Source organism: Cololabis saira, chromosome 23, assembly GCF_033807715.1.
Source record: "Cololabis saira isolate AMF1-May2022 chromosome 23, fColSai1.1, whole genome shotgun sequence".
Classification (NCBI taxonomy): Eukaryota; Metazoa; Chordata; class Actinopteri; order Beloniformes; family Belonidae; genus Cololabis; species Cololabis saira.
Genome location: NC_084609.1, coordinates 8,929,353 through 8,950,022, shown reverse-complemented (window position 1 = coordinate 8,950,022; position 20,670 = coordinate 8,929,353). Strand labels below are relative to the sequence as shown.

Below are 20,670 nucleotides of genomic sequence, written 5' to 3'. Positions count from 1 at the left end.
GAACCGCCCCCTGGCTGCTGATTTGCTGATCCACCTGTCTGTCTGCAGGATGATCCTGAAGAGCGACGGCATGATCCCGCCCCCCCCAGCGGCCCCCGCCCCCGAAGCCCCGCCTTCCTCCAATCAGGGGGACGTCAAAGGCCGAGCCCCCTTCTGGTCGGCGTGGACCAATGAGCAGCAGGACTGTGAGTGATGTCACGAGAGGGGCAAATGCAGGCGATATATTAGTATACAGAAAAGGTTTCCCTTTTCTTCTTCTTTTTCCGCATGCTTTTTTTGTCCGTTAATGCGGCCCGAGCCGCAACGTGCACCCATGCATGGCATACATCGTTGGATGCCTCTCCATCGTGCCTTGATCGGCATTATTTTTCTCAGTCAAAAGTGTTACCGTGGCAACGCTGTAATTACAGTAGCTCTGCTATGGGCTAGCAAGAAAAAAAAAAGGGCAAAAATTCCGTACCTTTTTACTCTGCCATACTACTCTGCCATACTAAAGACATCATTCAAACGTTCAAACACTCGGCCCGATTGGCACTAAAGGACCGTACAACCTCATAATGCCAATTACTACAGTTTTTGCCATTTTTAACTTCCAATTTAAAAAAAAAAAAAAATGTCCACTTGACTTTGGACGCCTTTTGCTACACAACAGGTTATCGTAGAGAAATCGTACAAATGTTCCCCGACTCGGCACGCTGTTTACGTAAATTTTAAGTCAAAATGCCTGCCTAATGGCCCCATCCCCAAAGGTTTATCAACAACGTTTACGGTTTATTAACAACCCTAAACTACTTCTTGGCCATTATTAATCACCCTAAACCACACAACCCTGAAGCAGGGGCTGTGGTTTATTAACAACCCTAAACCACACCCCCTGTGGGGAGCACAGGAATGAATGCAATACAACCGTAAACACCTCAAACTGACATAGAACCACCCCAACACAACCACTACAGCCCCAAACCAAAGCAGCAAGAGGGGATGAATGGGCAGTAGGGCATGCCCATATCAAAATTTCCTGAAATTGTATAGTTGATGTCGTCTCTGGAACAGGTTTGGTGGAAAAGGGGTAGCAGAGGAGAGCTGTAGTGGGCGTGTCCTTTACTCAGATTAAGATTCCCAGAATATTCTAATTTTTTTAGATAGGATATTTGAGTTTTCTTAAGCTGTAAGCCATGATCAGCAATATTAAAATAATACAAAACAATATTTCAGTTGATTTGTAATGAATCCAGCATGTATGAGATTTTTGTTTTTTTAATTGCATTACAGAAAATAAAGAACTTTATCACAATATTCTAATTTTCTGAGACAGGCCTGTAGGTGTAGTTAAGTAAGTAGATCAAATCCATTTCACTGACAGGGCCATGATTGTTATTAATTTAATTTCAATCAAGATATGCTGAAATAGCCCCAAATAAATATACTTTACATGTGTTATACATAATGGTTTTATATTAACTTGAGGTTAGGTATATTACTTATCATGGTCGTGACATTAATAGGATAGTGTTGCATAGAGATGTCTAAGGAGAAAGATAGATACACAATAATAAAATGAAATAACTTTATGGGCACTTTTTATTATTTCACTTTAGTTTATAATTCATCTTCATTGTGGCATCATATAACACTGTTTTTAGTCATTTTTGTGCACTTTTCGGCTCATTATATTGGATTTTTCTACATATTTGGGAAGACAAGTGGCATCCACGTTGGATTACGTCAGGTTTGTTTACATCAGGGGCCGCTGTTATTGGTCCAGCGCGATCACGTGACACAGCCGCAGAGCTCCTTTACACAGCCACCGCTGGAAAGAGTCCCGCTATTAAAATAACGATTGTGAAAATACTTCTTAGAAATCCGAGTTCAACTTTTTATCCTATGCTTAACATAAATAGTTCTTATTTTTAAAGTGAAAAGAATGTACACCCCAGAGGTGGGAGTGATATCCTCTTTCTAAAGACATTGACGGCCTAAGACGTCTCGTTTGTTGAGAATATAAATAATTAGGATCCGGGTCTAACTGAGAAGTGGAACCGGTTCTGCAGCTGGCTGACGGGGTGAGAACCAGCAGCTGTGACGGATGTTCCCTCTGTTGCAGACGGGGGGCCGGTCTCGCTGGACGACGGGCCCGTGGAGATGACGGCGTCCCGGGTGGACCGAGACGTGGTGAGTGTCACATCTGTCCCCTCCGTGCAGCTCGGAGCACAAAGGACAGGACTTAAGCTGATTGAAGTGTAATCAGAGTTGGGAGATTTGAGCGTAAATCTGCTTACATAAGGGGGCGGGGCTTAGGTCGGGTTTAAAGTCACAGGGAACCAGGCTCAAATAAAAGTTGATTGTTTTGTTATTTCAGCAAATCCTCAACCACATCCTGGACGACATTGAGTTCTTCATCACCAAACTGCAGAAGGCTGCCGAGGCGTTCGGCGAGCTCTCCAAGAGGAAGAAGACCAAGAAGGCCAAGAAGAAGGGCCCGGGAGGTGAGAGCCACGGCCCCAGACACACACCTGAGACAAACCCCCGAACCACACCCCACAACCACACCCCTGAGACAGACACCCAAGCAGCTAGAGTGCTCTCATTCACTCACCTGGATGGTGTCCATTTAATAACAAAACGGTCTGAAACGCCCCCAAATGGTCTGAAACGTCTCAGAACGGTTTGAAACCCCCCAGAACGGTCTGGAACGCTCCAGACAGAAGTGTCTTCAGTATTCACATTCATTACTCAGGTAGAAGTATAGATACTAGAGTTTAAAAATACTCCTGTAGAAGTTGAAGTATCAACTCAAGTTTTTTACTCAAGTAAAAGTATAAAAGTACTGGTTTCAAAACTACTTAAAGTATAAAAGTAAAAGTAATGTAAGGGGGAAAAAAGCCATTAAGGACAAAAACCATTGAAAATGAATGTATCTTAGTATAATGCAAATATATTAAAGAACCATATATGTGTACTATTGAGCATTAACATGTGTTTCAGAGAGCAGGAGATATGATGACTAGTTGCCTATAAGTATTGTAATGGTGCAAAAAGTCAAACTTCAGAGGCATGTTATCATTTATCCTAACCTTTATTGGAATGTACATCCAAGTTTAGTTGCAGGAATCTGAGGGCATGGATGTAAGAACAAAACTGGACAAGAACATCTGAAACAACCACAACCAAATTCACTCTATCCGGATGGAGCAATTTAACTGGATAGTTTTTATTAAAGGCTGAAATGAAATAGAGTAACGAGGCTGTTTTTAAAATGTACGGAGTAAAAAGTACAGATAATTGCGTGAAAATGTAAGGAGTAAAAGTAAAAAGTAATCTGAAAAATAATTACTCCAGTGAAGTATAGATAACCAAAATTTCTACTTAAGTAAGGTAACGAAGTATTTGTACTTCGTTACTTGAAACCTCTGGATCCGGAACGGTCTGAAACGCCCGAGAAAAAGTCTGAAACGCTCCCAGGTACTCAACAAAAGAACCGGTCCGTCAGCATCCGTTGCCATTAGACACTTGAACCTGAGATCTGAACGTTTCGTCCCGGCCGGGACTTTGCTGCTCCCAAGTTTTCTATGAACTGTTTTCTGTCCACCAGAGGGCGTCCTGACGCTGAGGTCCAAACCCCCCACTGAAGACGACTTCATCGACTGCCTGCAGAAGTTCAAGCACGCCTTCAACCAGCTGGTACCTGCAGCTCCTACCCTGCTCCGGCCTCGGCCCGGTTCAGATGCTGAAACATGTTTGAGAACATAATAATAATAATAATATTATTATTATTATTATTATTATTATTATTATTAAATATTATTATTGTTATTATTATTATCATTATTAATGTATTATTATTAATTATTAATAATAATACATTAATCATAATATATTATTATCAATAATAGATTAACATCAATAATACATTGATATTAATAACAATACTTAATATTAATAATAAATGTATATTAACAACAAATTATTATTAATATTAATAACGATAATAATTATAATAAATACAAATATTAATATTAAATTAATAACTAACAATAAATTAATATTTATAATAATAAATAATAATAATAATAATACATTCATAATAAGTATGTCTGTGGAGATTCGTTTATCCAATTCATAATAACAATTTAAAAAAATTATAATTTTATAATAATTATAGTTTGATTTAAGAGATTGTTTTTGGAGCTGAGACGTTTGTGGTTGTCGGACCTGAACTGTCCTGAGTTTCTGCTCCAGACGGTCCTGCTCAGCTGCAGAACCGGGTCACATGTGTGTTCTGACCCGCAGGGGAAGCTGCGGGACCACATCCAGAACCCCAGCGCCCTGGACCTGGTCCACTTCCTGTTCACCCCCCTCAGGATGGTGAGTTGCAGCTGTCCAGGAAGTGACATCACTGCTGGCATCGTTAACGACCGTCACGGAGATGAAGACGTCCTTCTTCCTCCTCAGGTGGTTCAGGCGTCCGGCGGCCCGGATCTGGCCCGGAGCGTCGTGGTTCCTCTGCTCACCAAAGACGCCATCGACTTCCTGCACGCCTCGGGGACGGCGGAGGAGCGCCACCTGTGGGTGTCGCTGGGAGACGGCTGGACCAAGTGCAGGTGAACACCAACCCTGCAGGTGCTGGCTCCGCCCACCACTGGAGTTGTGGGCGGAGCTACGATCCTGGCGTTGTCATGACAGCTGTCTTTTTAAAAAAAAAAATTTTATTTAACCTTTATTTTACCAGGTTAGTCCCATTGAGATCTAGGATATCTTTTTCAAGGGAGACCTGACGAAAAATGGCAGCTTTAAAAGTTACAGACAAAACAACGTCAACAACAACAGAAATAGAAGGACAATGCAAGATAGTTCACAAAACAGTGCCAGTAAATAAGTTACAATACTTAAAAAGAGTGACAAGTACCAACAGAGTCATTTAAAAATGTATTTGTAAGAGCTTTAAAATCAGACAATGACACTAATGTGTTTAGCTTCAGGTCTTTTTGGAGGCTATTCCAAGCAAGTGGGGCAGAACAGCTGAAGGCTTTCTTCCCTAGATTGGTCCTCGCACTTGAAATGGACAGCAGGATTATAGCATCATTTGATCTCAGGCTATAACTACTGATGGCTTTCAACTTGATCAGCGAACAAATGTAAAATGGAAGTTTACCTAATATGAACAGGTACCAATGACTAAGCCTCTGCCATGTCAGTGAAGGTAAGCCAGCCTTGGAGTACAGAATACAATGATGGGTTAGAGGTTTACACTTTGTAACAAATCTCAGTGCACTATGATACGCAGTGTCTAACATATGCAAGAACTGGGCAGGAGCATTCATATACAATAGATCACCATAATCCAAAATTGGTAAAAATGTCGCAGAGACCAGTCTCCTTCTGGCATCAAAGGAGAAACATGCCTTGTTTCTGAAGTAAAACCCTATTTTTAGCCTCAGTGTTTTAAGATTTACATGCATTTTAAAAGAAAGGCAGTCATCAAGCCAGATACCAAGATATTTATAACTACCGTATTTTCTGGACTATAAGCCGCTACTTTTTTCATAGGTTTTGAACCGTGCGGTTTATACAAAGGTGCGGCTATTCTGTGGATTTTTCTTCCACCGCTCGGGGCGCTCTAACCGGAATTAGAATAAAAACTAAGACAAAATAAATGCAAAGAAGAATACGCTACTTCTTCTTTAGCAGATAGAAGTAGGTGGAAGCAGATTTCAAACAGATAAATAGATAAATAAATACCGGTTATTTTCTCTTGGTTCTGTCCTGTTTTAATCAGCAAAGTTGCTGCCGTGTTAAAAGACACCGTTAGGAAAGATCTATTTAGGTACAAACATGTACATCATTTACAGTCAAAATCTTTCTGTACATGTAGTAAATATCTAATCTAACAACATAAATATTTGCGGCTTGCATATCTTTTTTTTTTAAATAGAGCGGATGCGGCTTATATACAGGTGCGGCTTATAGTCCAGAAAATACGGTAGATACTACTTCTATTTTGTTTCCCTGAGCAGTAGTAATGTCTAAGGTATTCACTGGCTTCTTTGAGCATTTGAGAACTGCATAACTTTTTTTTATCAGCATTTAAAATTAGCTTTAGTTGCGAGAGCTGAGTCTGGAGAACATTAAAAACAGCCTGCAACTTAGCAAGAGCCTCTGGAATGGAGGGGCCAGCACAATATACCACTGTATCATCTGCATAAAAATGAAAGTTAGCGTCATTTACATTTTGACCTAAACTATTTATATAAATAGAAAATAAAAGTGGACCTAAAACAGAACCCTGTGGGACCCCATTTCGATTGTTAATGTTCTGTCCTCCAGGCTGGAGTGGCCTAAGGACCACTACTTCCCCCCCTGCGTGCTGCGTTTCCGTGACAACTGGGAGCCTCCCGTGCTGCAGGAGCCGGCGCCGCCGTCTGAGGGCTTCGCCGACGCCGGCGTCCAGCGGCGGGACGAGCTGCTGCTGCGACTGGCTCAGCAGGTCGGTCTCTGAGACATGGCTGGCGAACCCGTGCCGGGTGAAGGCTAACGCTAACGGTGCTAACGGTGTGACTCTGTATCTCAGCAGCAGGTGGCGGTGCCGAGGTTCCCCCCCCACGACGGGTATGCCCCCGACGAGTCCTACAACCGCTTGCAGATCCTGGATCAGAGCGCGGCCCTTGCTGCTTTTAAACAGGCCGTCAGCCGCCAGGTCGACCGGTAACTCGCAGGTCACGTGACGCCCTGGAGAACTGATCCCAACGCTCCTCGCCGCCGCGCCGCAGACCCCAGAATGGCGCGCTCATCAGGTCGCCGGTGACGTCATCAGGTCGCCGGTGACGTCATCAGGTCACTGGTGACGTCGTTAGGTCGCTGGCGCCGTCATCAAGTCGCTCCTGATGTCCTCAGGTCGCTGGTGACGTCATCAAGTCGCTCCTGATGTCGTCAGGTCGCTGGTGACGTCATCAAGTCGCTCCTGATGTCGTCAGGTCGCTGCCGACGTCAGCAGATGTTGGTTTCCTCCCAAAAGTCACCGAAGTAACAAAAACACCAAACTAAAACGTGTCCGATGACCTGATGAGTAGCTCATTCTTCTTCTGTGAAATCTTTCTCTTCTTCTTCGCTGCTGATTGACTTTTGTTTTTCTGATTCAAACTTGGAACTGATCCGAAAACCAAACTAAATTTTGAATCTGAGTCTTTCTCACATCTGCTAACTGAGAAGCCTGAATTAAGTCTGAATTAAGTCGCAATTAAGCCTGATTTAAACCTAAATTAAGCCTGAATTAAGTCTGACTTAAGCCTGAATTAAGTCTGATTTAAACCTAAATTAAGCCTGAATTAAGTCGGACTTAAGTCTGAATTAAGCCTGAATTAAGTCGGACTTAAGTCTGAATTAAGCCTGAATTAAGTCTGCCTTAAATCTGAATTAAATCGTGTTTAAGTCGGACTTAAATCTGAATTAAGTTGGATTTAAACTTAAATTAAGCCTGAATTAAGTCTGACTTAAGCATGAATTAAGTCTGAATAAAGCCTGAATTAAGCCTGGTTTCCTCTCGGCGTCGGAGCGTTGCTTCACTTCTCCTCGGCTGCAGTCAATGTGAAACAGCCGAACATCAGAAGTCTTGTGAGTCGTTGGTTTAGCTACGTTTCTGTCGTGTCGTGTCGTGTCGTGTCTCAGTAACGTGTGTCGAGTGTTGAAGGTTTCAGGACGCCGCCGCAGACATCTGAGTTGTTCTCACTGACGTTTCAGAGGTTGCGACGTCGGAGGTCAACAAAAACTGTTTGCCAAATCCAACTACGACTTTGTGGCGAGAAACAACACGGAGCTGTCGCTTCTCAAGGACGAGGTTGTCGAGGTAACAACCCCCTTCATCTTCTAATGTTTACTTTAACTTGATCAACTTTGAGCTTGTGAGCATGCAGCTTTATTTTTAGCCACTTAGCCGCTGTTAGCATTGTTAGCCTAGTGTTGCATCATGGTGGGTCCCCAAATGCTTCAGTAAGTGTCACAAGTTATTTGAACACATTTTTCTCTGATTCTGCATTTATTTCGTTTTATTTCTCAATATTCTGAGAATCTAAAAACATGATTTACAGAAGTGTTTGTTTGGTAAAAACGTATATAAAATACTTTGATCCCTGAAGGGATATGAATTATTGGACTGAAACACTCAGATATTTATATTCTGTCCACATGTCTTTAAAGTCCTAATGTTGTTATGGGATGTTCTGGAGAAAGTTAATAATGATTAAATAACGTTGTTGGAGAAACTTTTAAAACCCGTTTGACCAGTAGCACATTTAATAATTTAAGTTGGATTCAAGTGAATCCAGGCCCCTCCCCCTCCCTCTCTGCTGTGCTTCTCCAACTTCCATAAACTGTCCACATACAGTTTCTGTACTGGTTTCTTATTTTTTTTGCATGTTTGTCACTCTTAAATGTTTCAGATCATCAAACACATTTAAATATTAGACAAAGATAACACAAGTAAACACAAAATGCAGTTTTTTGGGAAAGAAAAATCCAAACCTACATGGCCCTGTGTGAAACAGTGATGCCTCTTAAACCTAATAACTGGTTTGCCATAACTGGCAATGAGTCTTTTCCAGCTGTGGAGGAATTTTGGCCCACTCATCTTAGCAGAATTGTTGTAATTCAGCCACATTGGAGGGTTTTCCAGCATGAACCACCTTTTTAAGGTCATGCCACAGCATCTCAATGGGATTCAGGTCGGGACTTTGACTAGGCCACTCCAAAGTCTGTATTTAGTTTTTCCTAAGCCATTCAGAAGTTGGACTTGCTGGTGTGTATTGAATCATTGTCCTGCTGCAAAACCCAAGTGGCTTGAGGTCACAAAGAGATGGCCGGACATTCTCCTTCAGGATTTTTTGGTAGACGGAAGAATTCATGGTTCCATTTACCACAGCAAGTCTTCCAGGTCGACAAACATGCAAAAAAAATAAGAAATCAGGAAGGGGTTAAACTAGGCTTGCAACCCGTCCCTTGAAATATGGAATTGTTACGTAATTGGGAATTAAAAGTTGCGTTCCGTATTGAACCAATACGGACATACTGTATATTATGCTCCTATTTATTGATGTCATAACCTACAGGTGAAGGTCGGAAAATTTGAATATATTGCAAAACTTAATTTGTTGTAAATTCAACTAAAGGTGAAACAAATATATTATTTCCCACTACATTCAAAGTGAGATATTTCAAGCCTTTATTTGTTATAATTTTGGTGATTATGGCTCACAGTTTATGAAAACCCCAAATAAAAAATCTCTATATTATGAAATAAATAAACAATTCAATCATCACAATTATAACCAATAAAGGTTTAACACATCTTGCTTTGCATGTAATGAGACTATGTAATGTATTAGTTTCACCTTTTAAGTTGAATTATTGAAATAAATTAACTTTTACACCATATTCTAATTTTCTGACCTTCACCTGTAACTACAGTATATTACACATCTGGGCTGATGTGGACATACGTAGCATAGGAGGATATTTCAGTTGCTAGTACGGTTGGCTGTCTGTACAGTCATGCAAGTTCAATGCTATTAAGGCACTTTAAACTTTAAATCAAAGCATTTACTTTTTTCATATAAAATAAATACATTTCTATGCAGTTTACAAGTTTTGGGGATGTCCCTTTTTTTGGCACCTGCAGTGCTGAAATCATGGCGTCCCTTATTGCTATTTCTGAAAGGTGGCAACCCTAGGTTAAACACTTTTTCACACAACTGTAGATGCAACTGCAAAATCAGACTAGTCTGGTCTCCGAATAAACCCTGGGTTTGGTCTGCCAGGTCCTGGACGACAGGAAGCAGTGGTGGAAGGTCCGTAACGGCTGCGGGGCTTCAGGCTATGTGCCAAACAACATCCTGGAGCTCACGGGGGCGGTGGACATGACGGGCCGAGGAGAGAACATCTACAGCCACACCATACAGGTCGGTACCGGCAACGCGGGCTTAACGCCCCCCCCCCCCCCCTTCCTTCAGACACCGTCCTCATCACGTTCATGTCTGATCTCTCAACATCAAAGCTCATGATGCCAAAGAAGGAGTTTGAGTTGTTCAAGGTAGGACTGACCAGGCGGTGTGCTGCTAGCTAGTGTTTCTATCCAGTAGTTTCCGTGTGCTTTGCTGTGGAGCTTCTCAGAGGAACGGTCCCACATTCTGGGGAGCGAGGGCTTGGCTAGCGTGGAGCGACTGTTTGGGTCCAAATTTGGTGAAGATCTGAACATAACTTCGCTGGAGTTGTGTTGCATTAATCAAGTTTGAGCTGTAACCTGTCACCCTAACTGGTAACCTGTCGCCCTAACTGGTAACCCGTCGCCCTAACTGGTAACCCGTCGCCCTAACTGGTAACCCGTCGCCCTAACTGGTAACCCGTCGCCCTAACTGGTAACCCGTCGCCCTAACTGGTAACCCGTCGCCCTAACTGGTAACCCGTCGCCCTAACTGGTAACCCGTCGCCCTAACTGGTAACCCGTCGCCCTAACTGGTAACCCGTCGGCCTAACTGGTAACCCGTCGGCCTAACTGGTAACCCGTCGGCCTAACTGGTAACCCGTCGCCCTAACTGGTAACCCGTCGCCGTAACTGGTAACCCGTCGCCGTAACTGGTAACCCGTCGCCCTAACTGGTAACCCGTCGCCCTAACTGGTAACCCGTCGCCCTAACTGGTAACCCGTCGCCCTAACTGGTAACCCGTCGCCCTAACTGGTAACCCGTCGCCCTAACTGGTAACCCGTCGCCCTAACTGGTAACCCGTCGCCCTAACTGGTAACCCGTCGCCCTAACTGGTAACCCGTCGCCCTAACTGGTAACCCGTCGGCCTAACTGGTAACCCGTCGGCCTAACTGGTAACCCGTCGGCCTAACTGGTAACCCGTCGCCCTAACTGGTAACCCGTCGCCGTAACTGGTAACCCGTCGCCGTAACTGGTAACCCGTCGCCGTAACTGGTAACCCGTCGCCGTAACTGGTAACCCGTCGCCGTAACTGGTAACCCGTCGCCGTAACTGGTAACCCGTCGCCGTAACTGGTAACCCGTCGCCGTAACTGGTAACCCGTCGCCGTAACTGGTAACCCGTCGCCCTAACTGGTAACCCGTCGCCCTAACTGGTAACCCGTCGCCCTAACTGGTAACCCGTCGCCCTAACTGGTAACCCGTCGCCCTAACTGGTAACCCGTCGCGTGCGTGCGTGCGTGCGTGCGTGCGTGCGGTGAGGCAAAAGAAAATATGGCTGACAAAGTCACGTGGTGTCTCTCTAGTGACATTATTTATTTCACTGTTTGTTTTCACTGTTTCACAATGTTTGGCTCAGACCTCTTCGTGCCAGGTGCCAAAGCATCATCAAAACTAGCTGACATGCAAGACATAGTAGCTGGTCCCGCTGGCCGCACCTCAGAGGAGATGAATAACTTCCATAGTTATGAACGTAACACTGGTGATAGGATACAGGAGTTGATCTCTTTAATTAACAACATAACCAGAGAAGCATCAAAGTGGTTCAAGATAAATAATAAACAGGATTTTGGTCGGTGTGAATGCTGTTGCCAGTGTTTACACCTGTTAAGAGCTGCTCTATTTGACTCTGACTGTTGTTGCACCCCAGTATTTGGCTCCACCCCCAGTGTTCAGTTGCATCGTAGCTGGACGGCTGCAGCGGGGCCGGAGATGCTCCCTGACGGGTGTTTTACAGAATGTGGGACTGTTCCTTTTAAATGTGGTTTTATGCTAACGTGTGGTAGTGGCCATAGACATATATACGTAGACGCCACATTGAGTGGTTTTGCCCGCAACTGCGATACGTCAACGACGCCGCCATATTGGATGTGGCAAGACTGCGCTGTAAACTAATGTAAGTAAATTGACTTATTTTCATAAAGCGCCTTTCTACAAAGAAATGTACGTTTTACGTCTCATTTATTCATTCACACACGCACTAATATACTTGGGAAACAGTTAGGCACCAAATATAATATATTTAATTTTCTCAGATGGCAAAAATAAGAACTTTATTGATCCCACATAGGAGTAATTCATGTTATATCAGCTATAGAGAACAAGGTAGTGCCGAAGAACAATATATATCCCCCATCACAAAGATAAGAAAAATAGAGAAACATATTTTCTCATCAACAAAACAAATTTTAAATTTTTCAAATAAAATAACATATTTTAACCATTTTTCAGACAATAAAATAACTGAAAATTGAAAATCTGAAAATTGGTTCAGTTTTTATATGTTTATGTAAATTATGCTTTGTTTAGAAAATATGTTTCTCTATTTTTCTTATTTTTGTGAGGGGGGATATATATTGTTTTTCGGCACTACCTTGTTCTCTATAGGTGATATAACATGAATTACTCCTATGTGGGATCAATAAAGTTCTTATTTTTGCCATCTGAGAAAATTAAATATATTATATTTGGTGCCTAACTGTTTCCCAACTATATTAGTGCGTGTGTGAATGAATAAATGAGACGTAAAACGTAAATTTCTTTGTAGAAAGGCGCTTTATGAAAATAAGTCCATTTACTTGTATTAGTTTACAGCGCAGTCTTGCCACATCCAATATGGCGGCTACGTTGACGTACGGCTCAGCGCTCGATGGGGCGTCTACGTATATATGTCTATGGTAGTGGCGCCGTAGCCCCTCCCCCTCTGATCGGGGCGCCGATCCGGGTCAGTTTGCTCTGAATGAAACGTCTCTTCTCGTCTCATCACCACCATCTGTGTTTCATTTCATCTCAGCAGCAGTTGCTCGGGGAGTTAAACGAGGTAAACGACAAACACCGGAGCTCTTCTTCTGCTGTTTGCTTTGTCTTTGTCGCCTAGGAAACTAAAACATTCGGACAATCGGTAGAATTACGTCTGAATATGTTTTATGAAAGTTGGCATGAAGGTTAAACTTTGTTCAAGCAGCTTAGCAGTGATGTAGTTGAGTGTGTTTGTCCACGTTGATGCTGTTGACCTCGTTTGACCTCGTTTGACCTTGTTATCCTTGTTCAAAGTCAAAGTAGCTTTATTGTCAATTCTTCACATGTCAAGACATACAAGGAATCGAGAGGACGTTTCCCACTTCCCTCGGTGAAACATATAAAGTGCGCAAGCACAACAGATAGACAAGACATTTCCTAAAAATTTTGCATAAATACAACTAGGGCTGGGCGATATGGACCAAAAGTCATATCTCGATATTTTTTAGCTGAATGGCGATACTCGATATATATCGATATTTTTTCTGTGCCATAATTGGGGTTTCCCCCAAAGCATTATAGCATAGCATCTCTGTTAGCTTCATTTTTTTCTGAGGCAAACCCTTAAAAAAACAGTCAGTTTTAATACAAAGCCTTGTGCCAAATGTCACACAGGTTCCTTTATTAACAGAGGTCTGCACAATATCAAAATGTATAAAACAAATGAAATAAAAATAAACAATCTGCATATATAGAATAAAAATGCTTCTTGAATAAAATAAAACAAATATCCCTTTCCTGCATAACAATTAAATGAAAATACACTGTGCAATTAATACAATGTAGACAGTAACAGGCAGACTTTTCCACTGAGGTTGACAGTTGTGCAAATAACAAAACATTTGTGCAAATCTCAAATAAAACATTCAAGTCAATTTGTCCCAAAATAAGCTATATCAAAATCGTAAAAAAAAAAAAAAAAAATTCTCGTACCATATCGCGTTTGAAAATATATCGATATATATTAAAATCTCGATATATCGCCCAGCCCTAAATACAACATTTACTAGTAGTAAGATGGTAGTGCAAAAGGCAATTTTTGTAAAAAAAAAAGAAGAGCTTGTTAGACCTCGCTTGACCTTGTTTGACCTTGCTTGACCTCCTGATTCGGGGCGTTTGTGTCCTGCAGAAACAGATCACCAGGCCGGACCCCCTCCCCAGTAAACCCGTGGCCACCCCGATGCCTCCGGCGCCGCCGCCGGCGCCCCCCGTCCAGGCCAGGCTCCCCACGCCGCCGCTGCCGCCCCCGCCGCCCACCCCGCCCTTCAAACCCACCAGCAGCATCAGGACGGTCAGCCGGCAGAGCAGCATCACGTCCAGCGAAGCCGACAGCAGCAGCGCCGCCAGGGAGCCGGTCCACCAGAAACCCGACGCCGGCCGTGAGTCCACCCTCCTCCGTAACGTAGTCACTGACCCTTGACCCCCGACTCTGACCAGCGTTGTTCACATTCACCATGACGCTCTTGAGGACCCTGAACTCCGCCTGAGCTCCACCTGCCATTAGCACCACATTTCTCACACCTCATCCTCACAAGTGCCCAGACTCACTCCCTAAAAACATAACCCTTCCATAAACACAGGCAGCCTCTCCAGCCTGATGCATGCAAAAGGCTGTGAATATTATTTTTTGTTTTTTACTTCCCCAGGACAATTGTTCTTTTTATGTTGACATTTTTAAAAACATGGGTGGTGGTGGTATTATTATTATTATTACCACCATTATTACTATTATTATTCATTACTATTTATTTTGTATTATTATTATTATTAGTAGTAGTATTAGTAATGGTATTAATATTATTATTACTGTTTTTATTACTATTATTATTATTATTATTATTATTATTATTATTATTATTATTATTATTATCATTGCTGTTTTTATTATTACTATTATTAGTATTACTAATACTGATATTATTATTACTAATATTATTATTACTATTAGAATGTTTTATTATAAATATTAATACTTTTTTTATTACTTGTATTAATATTACTATTATTACCTTATTATAACTAGTATTTATTATTTTATTATTATTATTAGTATTTTATTATTATTACTATTATTAGTATTCGTCAGGATTAAACAACCTAGAACAGAGGGCTAGTATAGGGAACACACACTTACATGTATAATTTTAAAGTTGTCATGAACTAGATTTTTTTTTTTTATGTGTGTGGGTTTTTACTGTTTTAATTTTTTTTACCAGCCTTTTTTAGGGTTTGGTACATTACACTTAGTGTAGTGAGGCTCCACCAGTCCTGCATATAAAGAGTTAGTTTGTACTTGTGAGGCTTTCCCTCCGGTCTTAATATCAGCAGAGACAGAGCAGGTGAAGCGTATCGTAGATACGGGAAAGGAATTACTACACTCTCAGTCTCAGTCCTGGAGACTTAGCCTAGGGAAGTTAGCTTAGCATAACGGCAGTGTATCAAATCCACTTTATATACTTTATATTTTTAACCAGCCAAAAGTGATGCCAACCAACAGGAGAGGCGCACTTAAACAGGAAGATGATCTTATTTCTGTATACATTGCTCTTTTGGGATTTTTATGTGGCACTTTTTGTTTACTTTTTGAATTATTTTTTTTTTTATGAACTTTTTTTGTTGGAAGTAGGTTCACAAGACAGTAGTACAGCAATCTAACAGGGAATACGTCCATCCTTTTATATCCCTCCCACATTCCCAACCCGTCCCCAGCGTCACAACAAACAGGAACACAACCATATATAAAGAAAAAGAGGAAAAAAAATACATACAAAAAAAAAAAAAAATAATGATAATGATAATAATAAAAAAATAATTAAATAAATGGGGGGGGGGGGGGGCTCAGTCATCACATCAACATAGATGTCAAAGACTCAATATGACTTAGTCTCCAGGGCCTTTCAAATGACTGTGAGGAGTGTAGCACCCTATATTGTAATAATTACCTGAAAATTTAATAACGCCTAAAAATATAATAAAATTTGCACTTAACTCAATCGAAAATGTAATAAAACCCAATAATGTAATAACTTCAATAATGTAATAAAATATCCTGACTGATATTGTAATAACATTTTTACCGATAATGTAATACCTTATATTATTGGGAATTTATTACATTTTCAGGTGGGTCCTTTTTTTTTTTTTTCCCCAAAACTGATAATGTAATATTTGACAAATAATGTAATATATATGTTCATCAGTCCAGAGATCTACATTTTGTTTTTTTAAGTATCTAAGAATGTTATATACACTGGATTTGAAACACCAGAATGACTATTGAGTTAAATTGCAGACTTTGAGTACCATGTAATAAATTCCCAATAATGTAATAAGGCATTATCGGTAACAATGTTATTGCAAATGTTATTACATTTTCAGGAAATTATTACATTATAGGGTGCTACAAGGAGCCTTCGAGGGATTTTTGAATTATTTTAATAAAAGTATTGTACATTTCTCTGGCAGGATATTGAGACGATGGTTTAGTGCCTGACGGCGGCGTGTTTCTGTCCTGCAGGCAGGAAGTCCAACATGGAGGACGTCCAGGACGAGCTGGTCCACCGGCTGACTCTGGGTCGCAGCGCTCAGAAGAAGTTCGCTGGGCCGAGCCGCGGCAGCCTGCCGGCCGTCAACATCACCTACGACTCGTCTCCCGACGACGTCAAGGGCTGGCTGGAGGCCAAGGGCTTCAGCCCAGTGTGAGTGGCCGGTGTGAAACCCCCCGACCCCTGACCCCGCCGCTCCAGGCTGACCCGGTTTGTCGTGTTTATCTCAGAACCATCAGCAGCCTGGGCGTTCTGACCGGCGCCCAGCTGTTCTCCCTCAACAAGGAGGAGCTGAAGACGGTGTGTCCCGACGACGGCGCCAGAGTCTTCAGCCAGGTGACGGTGCAGAAGGCGGCGCTGGAGGTGGGTGTTGCTGCTCGCGCCAACCAAGCTAGCTAGCTAAAACCAGACCTTCATGGCCATTGCCGTGGTAACAACACAGTCCCGATGGATTTAATCCAATTCACTATTCGCTTTGTCAGTTTACAAAAGTCATCTGAGAAGAAGGACGACCCAGTTTACTCCTTTTATCTTCCATTTATTTAGTTATTTATTAATTTATTTATTATACTCCAGTTAATCTGAATTGTGTCCAGATTCAGGACTGGTGTGATGCCAAGTCATTAAATATAAAATAAAAACCTCAAGCATCTATTGTTTTTTACCCAAAAGGGGGCGTGGTCATCCGGAGCACAAACCACGCCCCCTTTTGGGGGCTCGGACTCCATTTTAATAACTAAATTTATGGAGAGTCCAGTTAAGACAGTAGTCATTAGTCTTCTGGAAATTTAATCCTGGAACGCAGCCTCAACGTTTATTTGGTAGTAAATAAAGAAGTTAGAAAATCACAACATTTAAAGAGTAATCCTGTGAAATATGCTCTAAATTTAGTCCAATAAACGTTTGTAAAGCAACATCAAAGATTTAAAACCCATTAATCAAGTACCAGATACTTTTAGAGCATCGACCTGCAATATTTGTGAGAAAGTATTTTTACTGGGATATGTCTAGTTGTAGTATTGTATAGTATTGTTGTAGTATTTAAACTGGGTATTTCCCAGCATGCACCCTGAAATTCTTGAATTTCCTGTGATGCTGAATTACCGCCAGCGTCCTTCGTGTGGCGCTCCAGAGCAAAAACGGAGGATCCTCAACCAAAGAGCTGCTCAGTTGTTGCTTGGTTCTTGTGAAATATTGATTATCAGATTTTACTGGATTTTATTGGCTCTTGATGCTTCCAGTCGTCTGATTGGTTCGTCAGACATGAGATCTTTTCTTCTTCTTCTTCTACTCTTCTTCTCTGCCGCCACCTCCTGCTGTAACCTAGCGGTGCTGGGCCAGCAGGAAGAAGGGGTCCCCACCCCCACCTAGGGTGGGTGGTGCGCTGGGTCAGTGGATCCTGCCGGGTCCGTCACTGTAAACGGAGACGTGACGGCACCGAGGAATCCGGTCCTGGTATCGATTCACTGATCCTGGGACGATCTCAGAATCCCAAACACCTCCTTATTCGTAGATTTCAGTCAACGATTTGAAAAAGACCCTGAAACACCAGAAAGGATTTTGACTTACTGAGTCTGGATCTTATCTGGGAGGTCGTCCATGTCGGCTGGGGGTTCTGAAAGCTGCAGAACCGGCTGGAAACCCCAGAAATACGTAAATGTAGAATAAACGGGACCTGGTCTCAGGAGACGGGACCTGGTCTCTGGAGAACGGGACCTGGTTCCCGGTAAAAGGGGCCTGGTCCCCAGTAAAAGGGGCCCTGGTCCCTGGTAAACAGGACCTGGTCCCAGGTAGACGGGACCTTGTCCCCGGTAAACGGGACCTGGTCTCGGGTCCTGCAGGGTGTGCGTTTGTCTCTGGAAGCTGGACTGTCCTCCAGCTCTTCCTGTCCTCCAACTCTGGCAAGGTCTGGTGTGTTTGGTCTGTCTCCACCTGCAGGTCTTCTTCTGACCTCCTTTGATCTCCTGACGTTGACCACAACCAGGTATTGTTTCTGTCCGTGTCCTCAGCTCCGCTCTGCCGGCCAGAACCGGGGACCGGGTCCCTTCACCCGGACCGCGTCCCGCCTGGCCGTCAGAACGGAGCTCCAGATGTTTCATGTGTAGCAGCACGTTTAAGGTAGCGCCAGATTATCCTCCTGCTGTGCCGTAAGTCCTCCTTAAACTACTGAACCACCAGCACATCGCACTTCCTGTCTAGCCTGCAGCCCCTCCCGCCCCCCCACTCCCGTAGAGACCAGGATGCAGATGTTTTATCGGCTGGGATGAAGTTCACCTGTGAGATTACCGTAGCATTAACGTCTGTTTTGACGTTAATGTCTGTTTTAGCGTTAACATTTGTTTTGGCGTTAACATCTGTTTTAGTGTAAACTTTGGTTTTAGCGTTAACTTCTGTTTTAGCGTTAACGTCTGTTAGCGTAAACTTTGGTTTTAAGCTTGAGTTATGGTTCTGCGTCAAAACAACGGCGTGCACACGCCGTCACCGTGACGCCGTCGTGAACCCTTCGGACTTCTCCGTCACTCCATTTCTCCGCGGTGCAGTACCCCCCGTGACCGCTAATTCGCGATCTTTTCCTGAATGGTTTATCCGACTTTTTCCGGTCACAGTGAATCAAAGAGATAAGGACAACTATTGTGCAAAAGAACAAAACAAAAAAAATCACACATACACGAAGAAAAGAGCGCTGAAAGTTCACGACTGCTTCAAACCGGAAACCGGAAATGCGTTGCTTCCAAGCAAACCAATCACAGCCCTCTCGGTCTGCGTCGCCTCGACGCGTAGTTACAATTTTCGTCAGTGACGGCGTCAGTGACGGCGTGTGGTCTGCGTCGACGTGTACCACACGCCGTAGGCACGGCGTCGTTTTGACGCAGAACCATAACTCAAGCTTTAGCGTTAACGTCTGTTTTAGCGTAAACTTTGGTTTTAGCGTGAACGTCTGTTTTATCGTAAACATCTGTTTTAGCCTAAATATCCGTTTTAGCGTTAGCTTCCGTTTTAGCGTTAATGTCCATTTTAGCCTTAACATTCATTTTAGCGTTAGCTTCCGTTTTAGTGTTAACGTCCGTTTTATCATAAACATCTGTTTTATTAACTTCCGTTTCAGCGTTAACGTCCATTTTATTGTTTACTTCCGTTTTAGCCTTAACATCCGTTTTAGCGTTAGCTTCCGTTTTAGCGTTAATGTCCATTTTAGCCTTAACATCCGTTTTAGTGTTAGCTTCCGTTTTAGTGTTAACGTCTATTTTATCGTAAAAAACATCTGTTTAATTGTAAATCTGTTTTATTAACGTCGTTTTTATTGTTAACGTGTTTTATTGTTTACTTCCGTGTTAGCGTTAACTTCCGTTTTAGCATTAATTTCCGTTTATGCATTAACATCCTTTTAGCGTTAGCTTCCATTTTAGCGTTAACGTCCGTTTTTTGCGTAACCTCCCATTTTAGCGTCAACGTGTAAAATCTGATTTTCTGCAGTATTTAATATATTTAACAAAGAACTGGTAAGTAGTAATGGTTCCTGCAACCAGCATTCCTCCCGTTACCCAGCATGCCTCCTGTCTCAGCAGCTGACCCAGTAGCACGCGCTCTCCTTAGCAGCGGCCGTTAGCTAAGACTTGGGGGTCACATGGAGCTGAGATGAAGCATCATGTGACCACAGCCGACGCCGGCACCGCCACACCCAGAAGATTTTACCAAATCTTCTGGTTCCCGGCTTTTCAGAGGTCGCTGTAGCGCCCATGCTAACAGACGCTCAGCTGCTTCAGAGGTAGAGAAGGTCTGAGGTCTGGGGAGACTCTCAGGGGGCTCCACGCCCCGCCGGGTCGCTACTGAACGCCGTTGGGACTCGTTATTATCGTTATTATGATATATAATCGTTATTATTTCTAAAGCGTCTCTTACATCAGGACTCTCAAGTCTTTGCGCGTTGATCTTCAACCAGTCCTTGCATCGGCGTACATTACAAGCTTCGTTAACCCTTGTGCTGTCTTCGGGTCAAAATGACCTAATTCTCCTTCCTTCTTCCCTTCCTCTTTTCTCCCTTCCTTCCTTCTTTCCTTGTTTTCTCCATTCCTTCTCCTTCCTTCCTTCCTTCCTTCCTGCCTTCCTTCTTTTCTCCCTTCCTTCCTTCCATCCTTCTTTTCTCCCTTCCTTCCTTCTTTCCTTGTTTTTTCCCTTCCTTCCTTCCTTCCTTTCTTCCTTCCTTCCTTCCTTATTCCTTTCTTCCTTCTTTTTTCCCTTCCTTCCTTCTTCCCTCCTGCTCTCTCCTTCCTTCTTCCCTTCCTCTTTTCTCTCTTCCTTCCTTCTTTCCTTGTTTTCTCCATTCCTTCTCCTTCCTTCCTTCCTTCCTTCCTTCCTTCCT

The 20,670-nt window shown here is 42.8% G+C and overlaps 1 protein-coding gene across 10 annotated transcripts in view; it reads left to right on the top strand.

The window, feature by feature from the left end:
• LOC133423870 (epidermal growth factor receptor kinase substrate 8-like) overlaps positions 1 to 20,670 on the top strand; it is a 60,468-nt gene that overhangs the window by 38,706 nt on the left and 1,092 nt on the right. For 3 of the 10 annotated variants that reach the window (XM_061714199.1, XM_061714191.1, XM_061714192.1), the window contains 15 exons: positions 49 to 185; positions 2,105 to 2,172; positions 2,360 to 2,486; positions 3,593 to 3,681; positions 4,291 to 4,365; positions 4,453 to 4,601; positions 6,325 to 6,484; positions 6,569 to 6,702; positions 7,735 to 7,840; positions 9,807 to 9,947; positions 10,043 to 10,078; positions 12,761 to 12,787; positions 13,895 to 14,144; positions 16,283 to 16,463; positions 16,541 to 16,673. In XM_061714199.1, the coding sequence (XP_061570183.1) occupies positions 49 to 185; positions 2,105 to 2,172; positions 2,360 to 2,486; positions 3,593 to 3,681; positions 4,291 to 4,365; positions 4,453 to 4,601; positions 6,325 to 6,484; positions 6,569 to 6,702; positions 7,735 to 7,840; positions 9,807 to 9,947; positions 10,043 to 10,078; positions 12,761 to 12,787; positions 13,895 to 14,144; positions 16,283 to 16,463; positions 16,541 to 16,673 (1,813 nt within the window). Of the gene's footprint in view, positions 1 to 48; positions 186 to 2,104; positions 2,173 to 2,359; positions 2,487 to 3,592; positions 3,682 to 4,290; positions 4,366 to 4,452; positions 4,602 to 6,324; positions 6,485 to 6,568; positions 6,703 to 7,734; positions 7,841 to 9,806; positions 9,948 to 10,042; positions 10,079 to 12,760; positions 12,788 to 13,894; positions 14,145 to 16,282; positions 16,464 to 16,540; positions 16,674 to 18,248; positions 18,295 to 20,670 lie in introns of all 10 variants that reach the window. The other 7 variants (XM_061714198.1, XM_061714197.1, XM_061714193.1 and 4 more) reach the window with 7 other exon arrangements.